The sequence below is a fragment of the Emiliania huxleyi genome (assembly GCF_000372725.1).
Source record: "Emiliania huxleyi CCMP1516 unplaced genomic scaffold EMIHUscaffold_8, whole genome shotgun sequence".
Lineage (NCBI taxonomy): Eukaryota > Haptophyta > Isochrysidales > Noelaerhabdaceae > Emiliania > Emiliania huxleyi.
The window spans coordinates 1,018,033-1,034,669 of record NW_005196021.1 but is presented as its reverse complement, the minus strand read 5'-3'; the positions used below and the strand labels follow the sequence as shown (position 1 = coordinate 1,034,669).

At 64.6% G+C, this 16,637-nt stretch overlaps 3 protein-coding genes across 3 annotated transcripts; 2 read left to right on the top strand and 1 right to left on the bottom strand.

Annotated features, from left to right (window-relative positions):
* The first annotated feature begins 47 nt into the window (after positions 1-47).
* On the top strand, positions 48-3,297 carry EMIHUDRAFT_433055 (hypothetical protein). The gene is made up of 8 exons (XM_005759641.1): positions 48-489; positions 667-716; positions 1,144-1,347; positions 1,721-1,796; positions 1,947-2,018; positions 2,154-2,223; positions 2,648-2,720; positions 3,016-3,297. Exons 1-7 carry the CDS (start codon positions 54-56, stop codon positions 2,715-2,717), a joined length of 978 nt encoding a protein of 325 aa, XP_005759698.1. The 5' UTR covers positions 48-53; the 3' UTR covers positions 2,718-2,720; positions 3,016-3,297.
* Positions 3,298-7,139: 3,842 nt separating this feature from the next.
* Positions 7,140-8,147, bottom strand: EMIHUDRAFT_420645 (hypothetical protein). The gene is made up of 3 exons (XM_005759640.1): positions 7,715-8,147; positions 7,592-7,643; positions 7,140-7,515 (listed from the first exon to the last, which is right to left on the bottom strand). Exons 1-3 carry the CDS (start codon positions 8,120-8,122, stop codon positions 7,412-7,414), a joined length of 564 nt encoding a protein of 187 aa, XP_005759697.1. The 5' UTR covers positions 8,123-8,147; the 3' UTR covers positions 7,140-7,411.
* A 3,861-nt stretch (positions 8,148-12,008) lies between these two features.
* On the top strand, positions 12,009-16,369 carry EMIHUDRAFT_448546 (hypothetical protein; the record flags this gene model as incomplete). Its single annotated transcript, XM_005759639.1, has 10 exons — positions 12,009-12,014; positions 13,168-13,560; positions 13,807-14,005; positions 14,405-14,579; positions 14,601-14,732; positions 14,803-14,902; positions 15,131-15,256; positions 15,450-15,532; positions 15,643-16,186; positions 16,343-16,369. The coding sequence occupies 10 exons, from the start codon at positions 12,009-12,011 to the stop codon at positions 16,367-16,369; spliced, it is 1,785 nt and encodes a 594-aa protein (XP_005759696.1).
* Between the last annotated feature and the right edge of the window lie 268 nt (positions 16,370-16,637).

The following is a 16,637-nucleotide window of genomic DNA, read 5'->3' as shown; positions in this document are numbered from 1 at the left end:
TCTTCTCAATAACAAGGCTGTGAAGAGCCCCCACACGTTGGGGGGATCGCAAAATGGTTTACTCAGCGCATGTTGGTGCGCCCAGTGGTGCACCCAGTGTGGAAGCTGTCGTGTGCTGCGGAAGGAAAGACCCACAAGTTGCCGCTTTCGGACACGGCGGCGTATTCGTCGAGGGCGCCTTCTTCTACAAGCCGAGGCCAAAGGCGCGGGACCGATACGAGAACGAGCGAAGGTTCCTCGAGCTCATCTGCTGCAGCTGCGAGAGCGGCGAACCGCTGCGGGCGTTCGTGCCCAACTTTTACGGCGAGGTCGAGCGGGACGGCGCCTGGTTTTTCAAGATGGACGACCTGCTGCACGCATTTTCGCTGCGCGGGCGGCACATTGCCGACTTGAAGATGGGGCTGCGCACCTTTGCCGAGAGCGAGGCGCAGAGCGCGAAGCCGCGCGCGGACCTCTTCGAGCGGATGGAGCGGATGGAGGAGCGGCTAGGCTCGCGCGCACTAGATGCCGAACTGCAGATCCCGGTCTTTTCACCAGCACTCGAGACGACCGCGCTCGGCTCCCTCCTCTCCACAGCGCTCAAGCCGCGTCCACTGCATGTATGTGCCGAGGAAACTCTGCCTCCTTCCAGCACCTTCTCCGACCCTTCTCGGAACCGTCCTGCAGGCTCGCGCGTCCTCACCGATGCAGAGCGGGCCAGCCGGTCGATGACCAAGGTGGGCGCTGCCCTCGCCTCCCCCTTAGTCAGTCTCGCCACCCTCTCCTGCTGCCTCTCTCCTCCCCTGCGGTCTCCCCCACTCCGCTCGTCCGCGCGCCCGCCGCTGCCCCTTCGGTCCTCGCCGTTCCCTCGCTGCCACCTCCCTCGCCACCGCCTCCCTCGCTGCCACCTCCCTCGCCGCCTCCTCCCCCACCGCCTCACCGCCGCCTCACCGCCGCCTCGCCGCCGCCCCTCGCCGCCGCCCCTCGCCGCCGCCTCACCGCCGCCTCACCGCCGCCTCCCTCAACCGCCGCCTCGCCGCGCCACCAGAGGCGCGGTGGACGGAACATACAGCACAACCTCATATAAGGGCAAGACCACATCACGCACCACAACCTCCCTCAAGCACGACCTCAAGCACGACCCACCAATACCACGCGCCACAGGCGCGCTGGATGGCGCTCCGCGACTCGCTCTCGTCGACGAGCGCGCTCGGCTTCCGGATCGACGCGCTGCTCACGCCGCGCGCCCACCTGACGGCGTTTGACTCGCGCCTCTTCCACACGCGCGCGCGCGCAGACGTGCTTGCGGCGCTGCGCAGCTTCTTCCCGCGGCGGGGCGAGTGCGAGGGCGGCAGCCACCCGCGGCAGGTGACACACACACCGTCCGAGACCAGACGCCGACTAGTCCTGCGTTCTCGTAGCTCTCCTCACATACGGAGCTCTGGGTGCTTGCACGCCGCCGCCACCCCTCCGACTCACCTCGGCCCACCTCGGCCCACCTCGGCCCACCTCGGCTCACCTCGGCCCATCTCGGCTCACCTCGGCTCACCTCGGCTCACCTCGGCTCACCTCGGCTCACCTCGGCTCACCTCGGCTCACCTCGGCCCCTCTCGCCGCCTCTCGCCTCCTCTCGCCTCCTCTCGCCTCTTCCTTGCCTCTTCCCTAACCAGAGGGCCACACCAGATCTTCTGACGTCAGCACGAGGCCCGTCTCCCCTCACGGTCGCGTTTGCACGGCGCAGGCCGCCGCCGCCCTGCTCGCTCGGGTGCGAGAGCTGCGCGGCGCGCTGACTCGCTCGGCCGTCTTTTCGCGGCACGGTGACGTCCCCCCCCCCCCCCCTCTCCCCCACTCGAGCTGATCGGGACCACCCTCCTCCTAGCTCACCCCCCCCCGCCCCCTTCTCCCTCACTCGAGCTGATCGGGACCACCCTCCTCCTAGCTCACCCCCCCCCTTCTCCCCCCACTAGAGCTGATCGGGACCACCCTCCTCCTCGTTGCCGACGAGACGTGCCGCGCCGGCGCGTGGATGATCGACTTTGGCGAGATTGCGCCGAGATGCCGCCGAGATGCCGCCGAGATGCCGCCGAGATCGTCCGCCCCTCCCGCCGCCCGCCCCTCGGTGAAGCGCCTCGCTCGTCCGACCGCTGGCTAACCTGGATTCAATGGCGGGCCAGGCGTGACGCGCGAGGCTCCGGCGCCGCTGCAGCACGACGTGCCGTGGGTGCCTGGGAACCGCGAGGACGGGTGCTTGCGACACCTCTGCGACACCTCCGCGACACCTCCGCGACACCTCCGAGACACCTCTCAGACACCTCCCAGGCACCTCCCAGACACGTCCGAGGCACCTCGTGCTCCGCTGCTCGCCATCCCTCGCGCACCTCCCATCACCTCTTCTCCAAGGCCCTTCTCTTCTCTTCTCTTCTCTTCTCTTCTCTTCTCTTCTCTTCTCTTCTCTTCTCTTCTCCAAGGGCCGCACGCCCCTGTGCCTCCGCGCGCACCGCCGCCTCCTGACGCGCCCGCAAGGCGTGCGCCTGACGCGTCCACGACATGTCCACGACGCGTCCACGACACGCCAACGACGCGTCCACGACACGCCAACGACGCGTCCACGACACGTCCACGACGCGTCCACGACATGTCCACGACATGTCCACGACATGTCCCTCAGGTACTTGCTCGGGCTGGCGAGCCTCACCGAGATGCTGCAGGAGCTGGTGGCGGCCGACGAGTGGGACTGAGAGGTGCGCACTCACAGACCAAGGAAGGTCCTGCATCACTTCACCTCCCCTGGCCGAGCTGCGGCTCGTCAGTGTCTGGTACGATCTCAGCAGTGCTCTCCGTCCTCACCCGTCACCCACACGCACTCGCGCGGCCAACCCGCGCGCACCCCGCCTTGCGTGTGGCATGCCGTGGGGCGCCCGCCTGGCTCACGGGGTGTGGAGAGGCGAGGTACTGTCCACCATTTACTCCACCACTCTGCGTGCGCGTTGAGACATTACCTCCCCCCCCTCCCCCCCCCTCCCTTCACCCTCCCAGGCCCGCGCTGCGGCGTCGCGGCAGCCCCGACTAGTGGTAGACGTCGACACTTCGATCATTCTTCGGGTTATAGTTAGCGGTTAGGGCAGGAGGCCACCGCGCCAGCAGCGGGTGCGGCGGATGAGCGCCACGGCGCGACGGGGTACTAGCGAGCGCTCTCTCCGGGGCCGCGTCCCGTGCATCTTGCATGTCTTGTACACGTTGTGACACGCGATTCGGTGTGCATGGAAAATTTTGCTCACGGAGGCGTGGTAACGAGGGTAAGTAACAGGTAAGGTAAGCGGTACTCTTCCTTCACATCCTTCGCGTCAGTCTCGCGGAGTGCGGAGACGTGGTCGTGCCGCTGTAGGGAAACCAGGGTCCGCGTCCGGGGGCTGGCTCGGCTGTGTCCTGACTCCTGTGAGAGAGTTCTTACTTGATCTCTTGCATTCCTTTCCTGACGATCGTTCATCGTATCCGAGAAAATATCTCACTTCTCAGAAATTCTTCTGTCCCGTTTATATATATATAAAGAAAGAAAGTATAATAAAAAGGGAGCGGACGTAAGTAACCACCGTATGACGGGAGTATAATTGTGTAAAATGCTCCCGCGGCGTTTGACATTTTTTTTACCTCTGTAGATACACGCCGCCACAGACAGGGGTTCCAGCTTGCTGAAATGCGAAAATCACGGTCGCGTCCAAAAAGTCGGGCATTTTCTTTCAGTGTGCATTTTCGGAGGACATACGTGTGGACATGTGGAGTAAGGGGTCGATCATATTCGTATATGTATATTCTGTGGGCCCATCCCTCGGCAGCCGTCTACCGTCTTGCAGAAATATGTCGTGAGCTTGGAGTTGGACCTTAGTAATGCAGAAGCGTGTACACCCGTGAGACTTCGCTTAGGATTGCACACTTGCACAGAAGTTGGGAGGCTCCAAAAATGCTACTAACCCCCTAGTCGGCAAGCCTTGTCGGCAATGCTTGATCGGTGTCGTGTCCTGTTGGGTGCGCACTTGGAGCACTTGGAGTGCGCTCGTCGAGCAGTAATGATCAAATCTGGGTTGATAACATAAATACAAACATACCGGTACACACAGACAGGCGTACAGACAGCGGGGCGGTGTTCAGTCTGCAGAACGGCTGTCTGTGTCGATCGAACCTCACAAGTGTCGCCGAACACGGCTCGCTCGTGCAGAGAACGCCTCATGTGCTGATTCCAATCGCAACAGCCTCACGGGTCGTGACAGAATTCCCAAGACGTGCAGCAATGCCGCTCAAGAGCGGTATGGCGAGGTCGCTTGCGCCACAGCGAGCACGCAAGCTGCGCTGGCACCGCCCGGTCGACCTGGACCACTGCCGACTGTACCATGCGCCATTGAGGTGCTTTCTTCAGCGAGTGCAAGACAACCGCCTTGGCGTAGGCGCCGGAACGATTCGAAGACGCCCGCAGCCGCGCATGCGGATGCTCAGAGAGCGTGGCATGCACGCTCGTCAAGCCGCTGGAGCGAAACAGACGGTACGTCATGAACGCAAAGTGCAGATCATCAAAGAGCCGTGGAAACGGCGCGGAAGGGAATCGGCGCCTGTAGCTTGCCGCGTCGGTTGGAACTGTCAACACCGCCCACTCCTCGTCATGACGTCTATCGATGTCGCGGAGCAGTGCAGCTGACACAGAGCGCGAGTAGGCGACGAATGGCCCTTTGGCGTATGGGAATGGGCCCACAAGCAACGGGTTGAGACATTCTCGCTGGTCCGCTGTCAGCGAAGTACCACTCGCATTTGATGCCGCCGCTTGCCTCGCCTGCAAGAATCGAGAGGCCGAGAAGGAGAAGCACGCGGGCGTGCGTGACGCTGGGTCCCACATGCACCACTCGCCCCATGCGCCGAAGATGACGCGAGGTCGTGCAACGCGCTGCAGGCGAAATGCGATTGCCTCTGCGTCGAAGAATGCGTCGTCGTCGGCCCGCGCCACGAATGGCACTGGCTGCGCGAGCGCGTGGCGTAAGAAGGCACACGTCAGAAGAAACGGGCCAACAATTGCGTCATCGCGACGCACCGGAAGAATGAGCACGTCTGGAAGGGCACTGTCACTGCTGGCGTTGACGGCCATGACGAACTGCACCCGTGCCCAATAGGCACGTGCTGTGTGTGCTGCTGAGGCGACACGGAAGTAATTTCGACGCCTCAGGGCCGCGGGCGAAGCAAAGCTGATCACGCCGACGTAGAGCACGGCCGTGGGTGGCGACGGCAGCAGAGGCGTCATCTTCGCAAGGAGTGCTCAAGAGGGCCGCACCTACTCGCAGCGCACGCAGCTTGAGGCCCGGCACCAAGGACACCGCAGCACGCCCGTCTCGCCCACGTTGTTTTGGATCTGCGAGGACACAGGCGGCGGCGCGCGAGCGTCAGAAGCATAAAATGGGACGAGCATGGCGCGGGCTCGTTTTGGGGGTCGCGGGGGCACAGTAGGCACGGAGGCGACCCGCGGCCGCGCGCTCAGCAGCGCTCAGACCGGCAATCCGATTGTGCCAGAATCTCGAATCCTCGGAGCGAGCCGCTCGCGCGGCGGTCGCAGCACGGCGTGCAGCCGGCACGGGCTCGCTGCAGTGGTGGTTGTGGGGCGAGGCGAGAGGGGCCCGCGCGGGCGCAGCTCTCATCTCGCGCTGCGTCGCGCCGGGCGAGGGGCGAGGCGAGAGGCAATCATGGCACAAGGGACCTGCAATCTCTTCTGGGAGGGCACAAAACTGGAATCTCGGCGTTTTCGTGTTGGCTACAGAGCGTTCCGCATTACGTTTATGTAGCTCTTTCGAACATACCCGAGGGTGAACTGCTGACAGGGTTTGCGATGAGGAGCGATCCGCGAACGTGCATTCGGGTGATCAGACCGCCGAACGAAGCGCAAGCGCTTGGAGCAAGAGAGCTGCGACGTATCGGTCTCAGACTACTCACTCGCGGGCCGATTTTCTGGCCTAGCGAGGCCGTTGCGGGGCACCCGGCGGCTCGGTTCGCTCCTCATCAGCGCAAACTCGGTCGAGCAGAAAGCAAACAAGGTGTGTGAGTAAATAAAGGCGGCGCGGCACGGTAGGGGTCGGCGGTAATAAATAAGGTGGCGCGGCGGCAACAGACGGCAGGCAGGACATTGGATGGCGGTCAAGCTGCGTCGTGGTGCCCGGTGGGGCGACCAGCGCCGCGCCGAGAAAGCGCGGCGTGGGTCGCCGATCGCGGTGGCGAGAGCAAAGCAGATTGTTTTGTATTTTTCTAAGGGAAAAAGGGACAGCCCTGGCCTGAGTGTGCTGCGCGTGCGTGCACCGAAAAAGAAAGAAATAAAACAGACAACCCAAGGGAGGGATGGGAGGACGGCACGCCGCCACCACACAGGGATTTTAAGGAGAGGGGTGTGATGCGCTAGCCCTCGCCCACCCTAGGGAGTCTGCCTCTTCCTATCTCTCTTCGCAGTCCCTCGCCAATTCTCTGCGTGCACCGAGGCACGACGTTGGAGCTTCGCTGCGTTCGTTTTTGCCCGGCCGCGCGCAGCCGCTAATCGGGCGTCCTTTGCTCCTCCGCGAGCTATATGGGGGCCAAATAGATTCATTGCAGATGCAGTCGAGCCCTCGTTCGAATGGCGCGCAGCGCCGGCGCGCAGCGCCACGCCGCCAGGCGTCCGCCGGAGGCCCGCCGGAGGCTTTTGCTGCGGCCACATCCCAGCAGTTTTGCCGCGCGCAGCGCCCGCGCCGCAGGCCCGCCGGAGGCTCCCCGGCCGGCACATCCTGGCAGTCTTTCGAACGCTGCGGAGCCCTCGCCAAGCCGGGGCCCCCACTTTCTCCTCTGCTACGACATCTCCGAGGGGCGAGGCCTCGACCGGCTGTAGCCGCTCGGCCAAGCGCCTCCCTCCCCCCCCCCCAACGCTCCGAGTCCGACCCGGTGTCCTCCTCGCCCCATCCGCACAGCGAGAGGCCACGCCAGTCACCAGTCATGTTCCCGTTCTCTCTGTGCTCTCGCTGCGAGCTGGTCGACTGTGTGGCAGCTCTGCAGCTCTCCTTGCGCGAGCCTCAGCCTGCCCCCTGCGCGACGCAGCACGCACACCTGGGTCACCTCAGGCGGCTCCCCTCGGCGGGCGCGGCCCTGCGCGCATCCGCAGCTTCACGAGTCTAACAGAAACAACTCGTGTAAATATGAACACACATCCGAACACACCGATAGGATCACTCGACACTCCCCTCCGAAAACTATAAATCACACCCGGCCGGACACACGCGCACCCCACTTCCGCACTTGCGTGGTAGCGACTTGCTGGTTGCTGTTGTCGTTGGTCCAGCGGCGCGGCGTCCCAGGCGGCGTCGGAGACCGTCGGAGTCGGAGCCCCGCGCGGCGCATCGCAGATCGCACGTCTTCGCGCGACGCGGCCGCCGCCGTCACTTCACACCAGCTGCATGGCCGGCGCCTCGGCCGTGGCCGCATCTGGCTTGCTGGCGCGCGAGCGGCGCAAGAGCCCGAAGGCCAAGAAGATGGCGGCAAAGGCACCTATTACGGTGCACAACGCGGCGGGTACTGCTGGTGGTGCGTGGAGCCTCGGCTCAACGGTGTGTGCTGGCGGCACCGGTTGCGGCGAAGACGCCGGCGTGGGTTGCGACCAGCTCGCCGGCCTCGTCCTACGGTGGGGGAGGTACGTGACGCAGGCGGCGGGGAGGTAAAAGGGAGGGTCGCGGCGAGAGGGGCGCACAATCTTGCGAAGGTAGTGAGGTGTGGCATAGTAGTGGCCCGTGTACTTGTTCCCGCCGTGGGTCCCGCAGCCCAAGGCGGAGCACCCTGTTGCGTGCCAGTTGCCCGTGTGGAGGTTCGTGGTGTAGGTGCCCTGGTGGTTGCTCGCAGTGACCTGGCCGGTCCATTTGTTCGAAGTGACCTTCCCGCCCTGCCAGTCGTGTGCCGTAGTGGTGCCGGTCAGATGGTTCGTGTGAACGCAGCCGGACAAGCCGCATGACGAGGTGACCCACTTCTCGGTCGGCGGTGCCGCTTCTCCCGCAGCCTTCTCTGTCGGCGGTGTGGGCTGCGCGGAGACCGCCGCCTCAGTCGCCTTCTCGACCAGCGGGGCGGGCTGCGTGAGCACAGTGAGGACGAGCGGGACCAGCATGACGCCGCGCCGGGCCCAAAGGGGAGTCACACACAGCTCGGCCTACCTCGGTGGATGCAGGGGGCTGAGGGGTTCGCCTCGCCGTTTGGCGCGCGGTTTCTCTTTCCTCCTGTGTGGTGCCAGTGCGCGCCAGTCCCGTGCCCAGTGTTGTGCGAGGGAGTTTTGTCGTAAAATTCTTTTCTCCCGCTTGATTCCATCGTAAGCCTTCCTTCTTTTTACCAGCCATGTTAACGTAACCGGCGCGAACTCGCTGCGGCCACACACGTGGCATCCGAGCGCGTCATGTTGACCCCAGCCTTCGTCACCAAGAAAGAACAGCAAGCAGACGCCCCTCCTCAAGACCTCCTCGGCGGGCGTTGGCAACGCCTCGAGCGGCGGCACGCCCGCCTCCGTTGGCCACTCCTACGCCTTCGGCAACACCGAGGAGAAGGCCCGCCGCCTAAACATGGGCTGCAAGGCGCGCGGGCAGCCCGGCCAACCCTTCGACCACAAGAACGGCCACGGCTACGTCAAGGCGCGCATCGCGGTTTCTACCACGACGCGATCTTTGTCAAGCGCAACAACTTCAACCTGCTGCTCCACGAGACGTTCGGCGGCGGCTTCTCGCCCACCGCCGTTCTCAAGCTGCGCCGCCTCGCGCGCAAAGTCGCGCGCGGCAGCGTCGACCGCACGGCCTACTCGCCCAAGTACTCGCTTTCTTTTATGTCCCACCATGCAGAGCGCATCTCTCTCTCTGTTGTGCGAGGCGTGAACCGCGCCATTCGCTCTCACCTGGCAACCCTGTCTGCACGTCTCGCGCGCGCGTGAACAGGCCCCAAATGACGTGTGAGTGTTAGAGTTGTTTGGTATTGCTAAAAATCTCTCTCGACTGGCAATCAGGCCGCCGATGCTTTGTTCCGCATGCTCGGGTCCACACCCGTCTGCACATTCAAACAGCCGTTAGTTCACGGCAGCGCTATCACGAAGCACAGCCGGGCCAGACGGAAGCACGCGCGTTTGTAGTGTTCGTGCTTGAGAGCAACCTGCGCTTCTCAATCGGAGGACAGGCCTCAGGCATGCACCAGTGGCACGGTGGCCGTGGAGTGCTGCTCGCCAGGCGGTGACTTTGGCAGCCACCTGCGGATCTGCAGGCCGGTGGCGAAGCCAAGCGCCGTGCCGACGCCAGCGCCCAGAGCAGAGACGGCACCAATGCCCAAGTACGCCAGGGGGATCATCATCAGAGCCATCGTCGTCGGCGGGATAAACGGAGTCGCAGCAAGGAAGGACGCACGACGGAAAGCAGCGCTCTGCTCCTTAGTTAGTGCTCTGGTATTCACGTAAACTCTAGGGCCCTGTAAGGTGCCTATATGGGCTTCCAGTATCGGACCTTCAAGACATGCGCTTTTGGCCGGTGGCCTCCTCGGACATGGTACCTCCGGTGAGATGAGTGGCTGCCAGTTCGAGACTGGGGCCGATCGAACTTGAGTTGTTCGGAGGAGGAATCCGGCCAGCACGGGTACAAAGAGGGGTACCCGGAGAATCCCCAGCTGCGGAGACGTAGTGTCGCTCAAGAGGTGCGATACTGCGGGGGAGTGAAGGTGCCTATATGGGCTTCCAGTATCGGACCTTCAAGACATGCGCTTTTGTTGGCCGGTGGCCTCCTCGCACCTCGGAGACAGGCCCCCTGAGGTGGCCAAAATCGTCACAGGTAAAAATCTCTTCTTTTTATCTTTTAGTGCAGTGCGCGATGTCCCCCAGTGAATCTGCCAGTGTTGTGCGAATTCCTATTTTTTGAGACCGACTCCATGTGAACTGTCCATGAACGGCCGAGCACAACACTTTGCTTGTCTACTCGAGCTGGAGCCGAGCAGGAGGGCCCAGCGCACAACCCCACTGCGACTCAGGGTCCACACCCCGTGGAGGGGGGCCGGGAGCGGTACGTACATCGCCCGGCGCTGCTTGCAGCTCACATGCTGCGCTCCGGCCTCCGCGGCGATCATGCATGGGCTGGACCCGCGCGATCATAAATCTCCACCGTTCCAGATTCACCTATCACCACTTTCGGGTTACGTTCGCAGGTGGCGAATAGGCACATGAGCGACGCGGATACAGAGCTTGCACCCTTTCGCCCTCCTCATCACTGCCCAAGCGCCCACGTCTCGATCTTCTTCGGCAGCAGCTGGTTCGACAGGTCCTCTCCGTGGCCTAGGGAGGCGTCTTCGCCCTCGCCCCAGGTAAAGACGGCGCTGTCAGCGGTGATAGCGATGCTGTGGTAGCCTCCCGCCGTCACAGTAACGACGCGCTGGCCAGCAAAGGCCTCGACCTTCTTGGGCTGCCACTTGTGCTGCTGGTCGCCGTGGCCTAACCGGCCATAGTATCCACTGCCCCAGCTCCAGACAGCGCCGTCGGCGGTGAGGGCGAGGCTGTGTTCGCCTCCAGCCGACACGGCGACGACGCGCCGCCCTGTCAAGGCCTCAACCTTCTTGGGCAGCGGCTGGTCCTGCTGGTCGCCGTGGCCCAACCGGCCAGAGTTGGCCCAGCCCCAGCTCCAGACGGCTCCGTCGGCGGTGAGGGCGAGGCTGTGCGCTCCTCCAGCCGACACGGCGAGGACGCGCTGCCCAGCCAACGCCTCGATCTTCTTGGGCAGCAGCTGGTCCTGCTCGTCGCCGTGGCCCAACCGGCCATAGGCTCCAGTGGCCTCGCCTCCAGTGCCCCAGCTCCAGACGGCGCCGTCGGCGGTGATGGCGAGGCTGTGGTTGTCTCCAGCCGACACAGCGACGACGCGCTGGTCCGCAAAGGTCTCGACCTTCTTGGGCAGCAGCTGGGCCTGCCGGTCGCCGTGGCCCAGCTTGCCGAAGGCTCCACCGCCCCAGCTCCAGACAGCGCCGTCGGCGGTGAGGGCGAGGCTGTGAGACATTCCCACCGACACGGCGAGGACACGCTGGCCATCAAAAGCCTCGATCTTCTTGGGCAGCAGCTGGTCCTGATGAAAGTCGCCGTGGCCCAGCTGGCCATCTTCTCCACGGCCCCAGCTCCAGACGGCGCCGCCGGCGGTGAGGGCGAGGCTGTGGTACTCTGCAGCCGACACGCTCATGGCGCGCTCGCCGCCCAGCGGGGAAGGGAGCCGGGTCGGCGCGTTGAGCCGCGTCACGCCCTCGCCGTGGCCGAGAAGTGAACGCTCCTCATCGTACTCCTCCTCGTCCTCCTCGTCCTCCTCGCCCTCTGCTGCCGAACCGCACGAAGAGAGCCGCCCCTCGCCGTCGATGAAGAGGCTGTGCCGTTCGCCTGCGGCCGCCCTCGCCGGCGGGTTGTGCTCGCGTAGCAGCACAGCGAAGCACAGCCACCGCACGGCACAGCCCTCGCCCTCTGGCACCGCCGGCAGCTCGTGGCCGCGCTCTTGCGCCCACAAGCGGATGCCCTCTAGCGCTAGCGAGGCGTGGAAGAGCAGCGAGACGGCCGCGACGCGAGCGATGTCGGCGGGGTCGCAGTGAGAGAGGGCGCGCAGGAGGAGGTCCGTGGGGAGGTCGATGAGGCGGGCGGGCGGCGGCGTGCTCGGCGAGGGCGCGGCGGTGGCGGCGGGGGCGAGGTGACGCGAGCGGCGGCGCGGCGGGGTGGACATACACACATCCATGTCATGTGCATGTATGTCCATGTGCATCGCGAGAAAAAGAAAACGGTCTGCTCGCGGTCGCCACCAGCTTGCAACACCCTGAACGGATGTTGTCTCAAGGGGCAGTCAGGTAGTCTCGGGGTGGGGTGCTGCTTCTACGCCGTGGGCCACGTTTGCTCCGAGACTACCATGGTAACAAGGACGCACACTACAAGGGGAACTGAGTAAGTACGGCCTACATACACACGGGGGTACGGACAGGTGGTGGCGCTCGACATGTATGTACCTTATATGTGTATGTATGTACTTTATGAAGCGCCACGCGTGTATGTACTTTATGAAGCCAATTGGGGAGCTTCGGTGCTCGGGCGCGCTCACCATGTGGTCGTTCAGGGCGGCTTGCACAGCGCCTGCACACACACACACACACACACACACACACACACACACACGCACGCACGCACGCACGCACGCACACACACACACACACACACACACACACACACACACACACACACACACACACACACACACACACACACACACACACACACACACACACACACATGCACACACACACACATGCACAGACACACAGCCCCTTCCCCTTCCCTCTCAAGACCGCAAGGGCGAGGACACGCGTAGGCCGCACCACTATAGCGAAGCCCACAGAGTGGGAGACTCCTATCACCGCCTCTGCCACCCACGGCGTGAGCCTTGTCCGCCTCTGTCAGTGTGCCCGTGATAGTGAGAGACTGCCAGTGAGAAGCCGGAGGAAGGTCGCTAGTCGAGAGAGATCGCCAGTGGAATAGGGAGTCCACCGTGCTGCGAACCTGTCGCTGTCCCTTTTGTCAGTAGCAGGAGAACTAGGAGAGCGCAACCAGTAGGAGGCCCGCGCCTGCCCCCGTGCCGCCGGGTGCAACTTTGTCCTATACGAGAGGGGAATCCCTGGGACCCTGTCGTGTGGGTGAACCCTGCCCAGCCCCCCTCCGTGGTCGCGATGCGCTCCCCGCTCCCGTTCCCCTGTGTCCCTGATCGTCCTTACAAGATCCTGCTCGCGCAGGTGGGGACCCTGTCCTTCTCCCACCCCTTGTTTGGTGTGTCCGTTTTATTTATTTATGAGCGCTGGCCAAATTCTTTTTCTCGTCTCTGTGTCGGCACGCCCGCCGACGGCTGGTCCAAACAACAGGCACAGTGCATGCCGGGACAGTATATGCATTAGAGTATGCTTTCCCCTTTTAATTCATTGCGGCCGCGGGCTTGCCCGGATTACTTTCCCTCGAAGAATACTAGTTTTCTGGCAGCCTGTGCAAAAGAAATCCCCAAAATCGGCTCTACAATCCAGGGGGCACAGTCAGTGGGCCGTGGCGTGGCATCCCAGTTGGCTTGCTGCCTGCCGCCAGCGCCTCGCCGCCGCGCTGGACGAGCACCACCGAGGCGATCGGCACCACACCAGGCGAGGGCTGACCCGGACACCATGGACCTTGATCTTCTCCTCTCCACGGCGCTCTCCGCCGTCACGCTCGCCGCATACGTGCACACGCTCTGTCCAGGCACGCCCGGCGGCGACGCCGGAGAGCTGCTGCAGGTCGCGCTCGAGCTCGGCATCGCTCATCCACCCGGGTACCCTCTTTGGACGATGATGGCTCATGGCTTCTCTCGGCTTCCACTGCGCAACACCACCGCCGCATGGCGCGTCAACCTCTCCTCCGCCGTCTATGGAGCTCTGGCTGCAGGCACCCTCTCGCTCGGGGTCGGATCTTGGAGCGGCTCGCCGTGGGCTGGCGTCGCTGCTGGAGGCGCCTTCGCCTTCTCTCCGCTCGTGTGGGAGTATTCTGTGCAGTGCGAGGTGTCATACGAGATCACGCGAGATCGCCCGAGATGACACGACATCAAGGAAACATTCGAGATCACCCGAGATCCACTGAGATACACCCAGAACCACACCCAGGACATCACGACACACCAGGTGTTTGCGCTCAACAACCTGCTCTGCGCGGCGATGCTCCTCGCCCTCCTCCGCTTCGACGCTCGCCGCACCGTCGGCCGCGCCGGCGCCGGCGCCTTCGCCGTCGGCCTCGCCCTCTCCAACCAGCACACTGCCGTCTTCTTCGGCGCGCCGTTTGCGCTCTGGGCGCTGCTTGCCGGCCGCACTGCGCTGCTCCGCCCGGCGCCGCTCCTCCTGCTCGCCGCGGCTGGCCTGGCCGGTCTCAGCCCGTACCTCTACCTCGTGGCGCGCGGCGGCGAGTCCGCGGCGTGGGGCTCGTGGGGCGAGACATCGACGGCGCCGCGCAGTGTCTTCACACACCACCGAGGTCCGGCCGCGGCAGCGCCACTTCACACCTCCGGGTGCGGACAGGTTCGCGGCTTCCTCACCCACGTTCTCCGGCTCGAGTACGGCACGTTTCGGCTCGCAAACACGCCCGCAGGAGAGAGCACGTACGAGGCGGCGAACACCCACACACGACATCCCACCAGTGCCTAAAGCGGCTGTGGAGCCGAGGGCCTCGGCACTTGACTAGCAGGTCGCTGTCGCGCTCACTGAGCCGCCTTTGAAGGCTTACTAGCTTCTGGTGCAATTAGCGCCCCAGACAGCGACAGCAGTCAACTTGCCATTCAACAGGACGCGCCACCTCCCCAGACCATCGCACTGCGCTCTCCCGCGACCGACCACGCACACCCTGCCCCCGCAGCGACCGACGCCGAGTTTGGCCTCCGCCTCCGACGCTTCTCGGAGTCCCTTTCGGAGGAGCTGCCGCCGTATGCGGCTCCGATCGCCCTGCTCGGCCTCTTCTCCTCGTTTGGGTTGCTTGGAACAGGGAGAGGAGGAGGCGGAAGAGGCGGTGGAGGAGGCGGCGGCGGCGGCGGAGGCGGCGGCGGAGCAACAGCAGGCGCAGCAGCAGCAGGCGGAGGAGTAGGAGGCGGAGGGGGGAACGCCGCCTCGTTACAAGACTCGCGCGGCGCTCCGGTCGCGGTGGCCGTCGGCGCCGCCTTTGCGCTGTACTCGCTCCTCTTCCTCTGGCTCGCCAGACTAGCCTGCTGACACCTGAGCTGTCGACGGCGCACGCGTCACATGTGCGGCCGTGAACAGGCTGGCCAACCTGCCCGCCTCGTCCGCCTTCTACCTGCAAGTCCAGCGCCGCTTCTGGACGCAGCCTCTCCTGCTGGTCGCCGCCTGGTTCGGACTCGGGGTGACCCCTCTCGCCTCCTAGCTCGCGCCCCCTGTGAACAGCGCCTCTTCACACAGCGGTGGGTGTGAACAGGTGGCCACCCTCACCTCCCGGCTCGCGCCCCGCCGCCCCGCAGCCGCCGCCGCTCTCTCCCTCCTCCTCGTCGCCGCGCACGCCTCCCACCCATTCGCCGGCGGGCGAGTGGCGGGGTGCGGAGTAGCCGTGAACGGCGCCTTTTGACGCGTCGAGCGGTGCACAGGCGGCGGGCGAGTGGCGGATTGCGCTGACGTCCCGCTCTTCGACGCCTTTGGGGGCGAGGTGCTCCGCGCTCTGCCCGACAAGAGGCGCGTGCTGCTGCTGACGGTCGGCGATGAGGTTGCCAACCCTAGAAGCGGAAGCCTCACTCTTGTAGCTAACTCGATTTCACGCGGTGCTCTGAATACTCTGCACGATACGTCTTCCCGCCCTGAGGCTGGTGTACTCACACGACGTAGGCTGCCCATATCTCCCCATATCTCCCCATATCTCCCCATATCTCCCGCTTCAGGCTGGTGTACTCACGACGTAGGTGGTCAACTCGGTGCGCTACCTCCACCGCGCTCTCGCCGTGCGGCAGAGGCTGGCCTTCTCCTCGGCTTTCTCCACGCCGCCGTGATCAGGGCTTCACCCGCCCCTCCGCCGTGAACAGGCTTGCATGTCGCCGACCTCTCAGCCGCGCTGCGGGCGGCGCCTCTTCACAGCACGCGCTTGGGTGCGAGCAGGCTGACCATCCTCGACCTCAACTACGCGCAGTTCCGCTGGTTCGTCCGGCGCGCGGCGAGAGCAGGCGCCGGCTTCGACGGCGTCTCGTGGCCGGGTGACGCCTACGGCTCCTCGCCGGGCAGTTTCCTCATGGAGCAGCTCCTCGACGCAAACTACGACGCCTTCGAAGTGTACGTGTGTGGCGGGATGCACCCCAGAGACGAGTCGTGGCGGCGCGGCTACCAGCTCTGGCCAGTAGGCCTCGTGTCCCAGGTCGTGCGGCGCGGGACGCCCTTCGACGCCCAGGAGTGGGCCGCGCGGTCGGCGCGCGCGCTGCCCCGCCTCGCGTTTGCGCGGCCGCCGCAGCCGGGCAGCTGGGCCGAGGTGGTGGCGAGAAACCATTACGTGCCCGCTTACGCGCTGCGGCCCTTTGCGCTGCTCGAGGCGGCGTACGCGGCGAAGGGGCACGCGGCCGCAGAGAGGGCGCTGTTCAACGCCGCGGCGCGGCTGTACGACGAGACCGTGGCGGTGGAGCTCAACGGCTCGCTGCGCATGCCAGAGTACGTGTGGCGCAACCTCGGCGTCGCGCACTCGCAGCTGCTGCGGATCGAGCCGGGCGCGGCTGCGCGCGCCGCCGCCAGGAGACGCGCCGCGTCGGCCTTCCTGCGATACCTCGCGCACGACACGGTCGACGCGGCCGACCGCGAGACCGTCGAGCAGGCGGTGCTCTCGCTGGCGGACACGTAGCCCACAATCTCTCGCTTTCTCGGCTCGTCTTACTCTTTACGTGTACGCGTTAGGGGCACTGTTTTCTTTTTAAAAAGAGTACTCTTGCTGGTAGTGGTACTCTGCCGCGGTGACCGCACCTCGATCCTCGTCGTGGTACGTCGTACGACGCCTCCCCCGCGGCGCCTACCCCGCTGCATTTCATGTGCTTGAAGCCGTCCATGCTGATCCCTCCGCCGTACCCCTCCTTTGCGTAGACTGGGGGCGGGACGAGGAAGGTCGAGTAGGG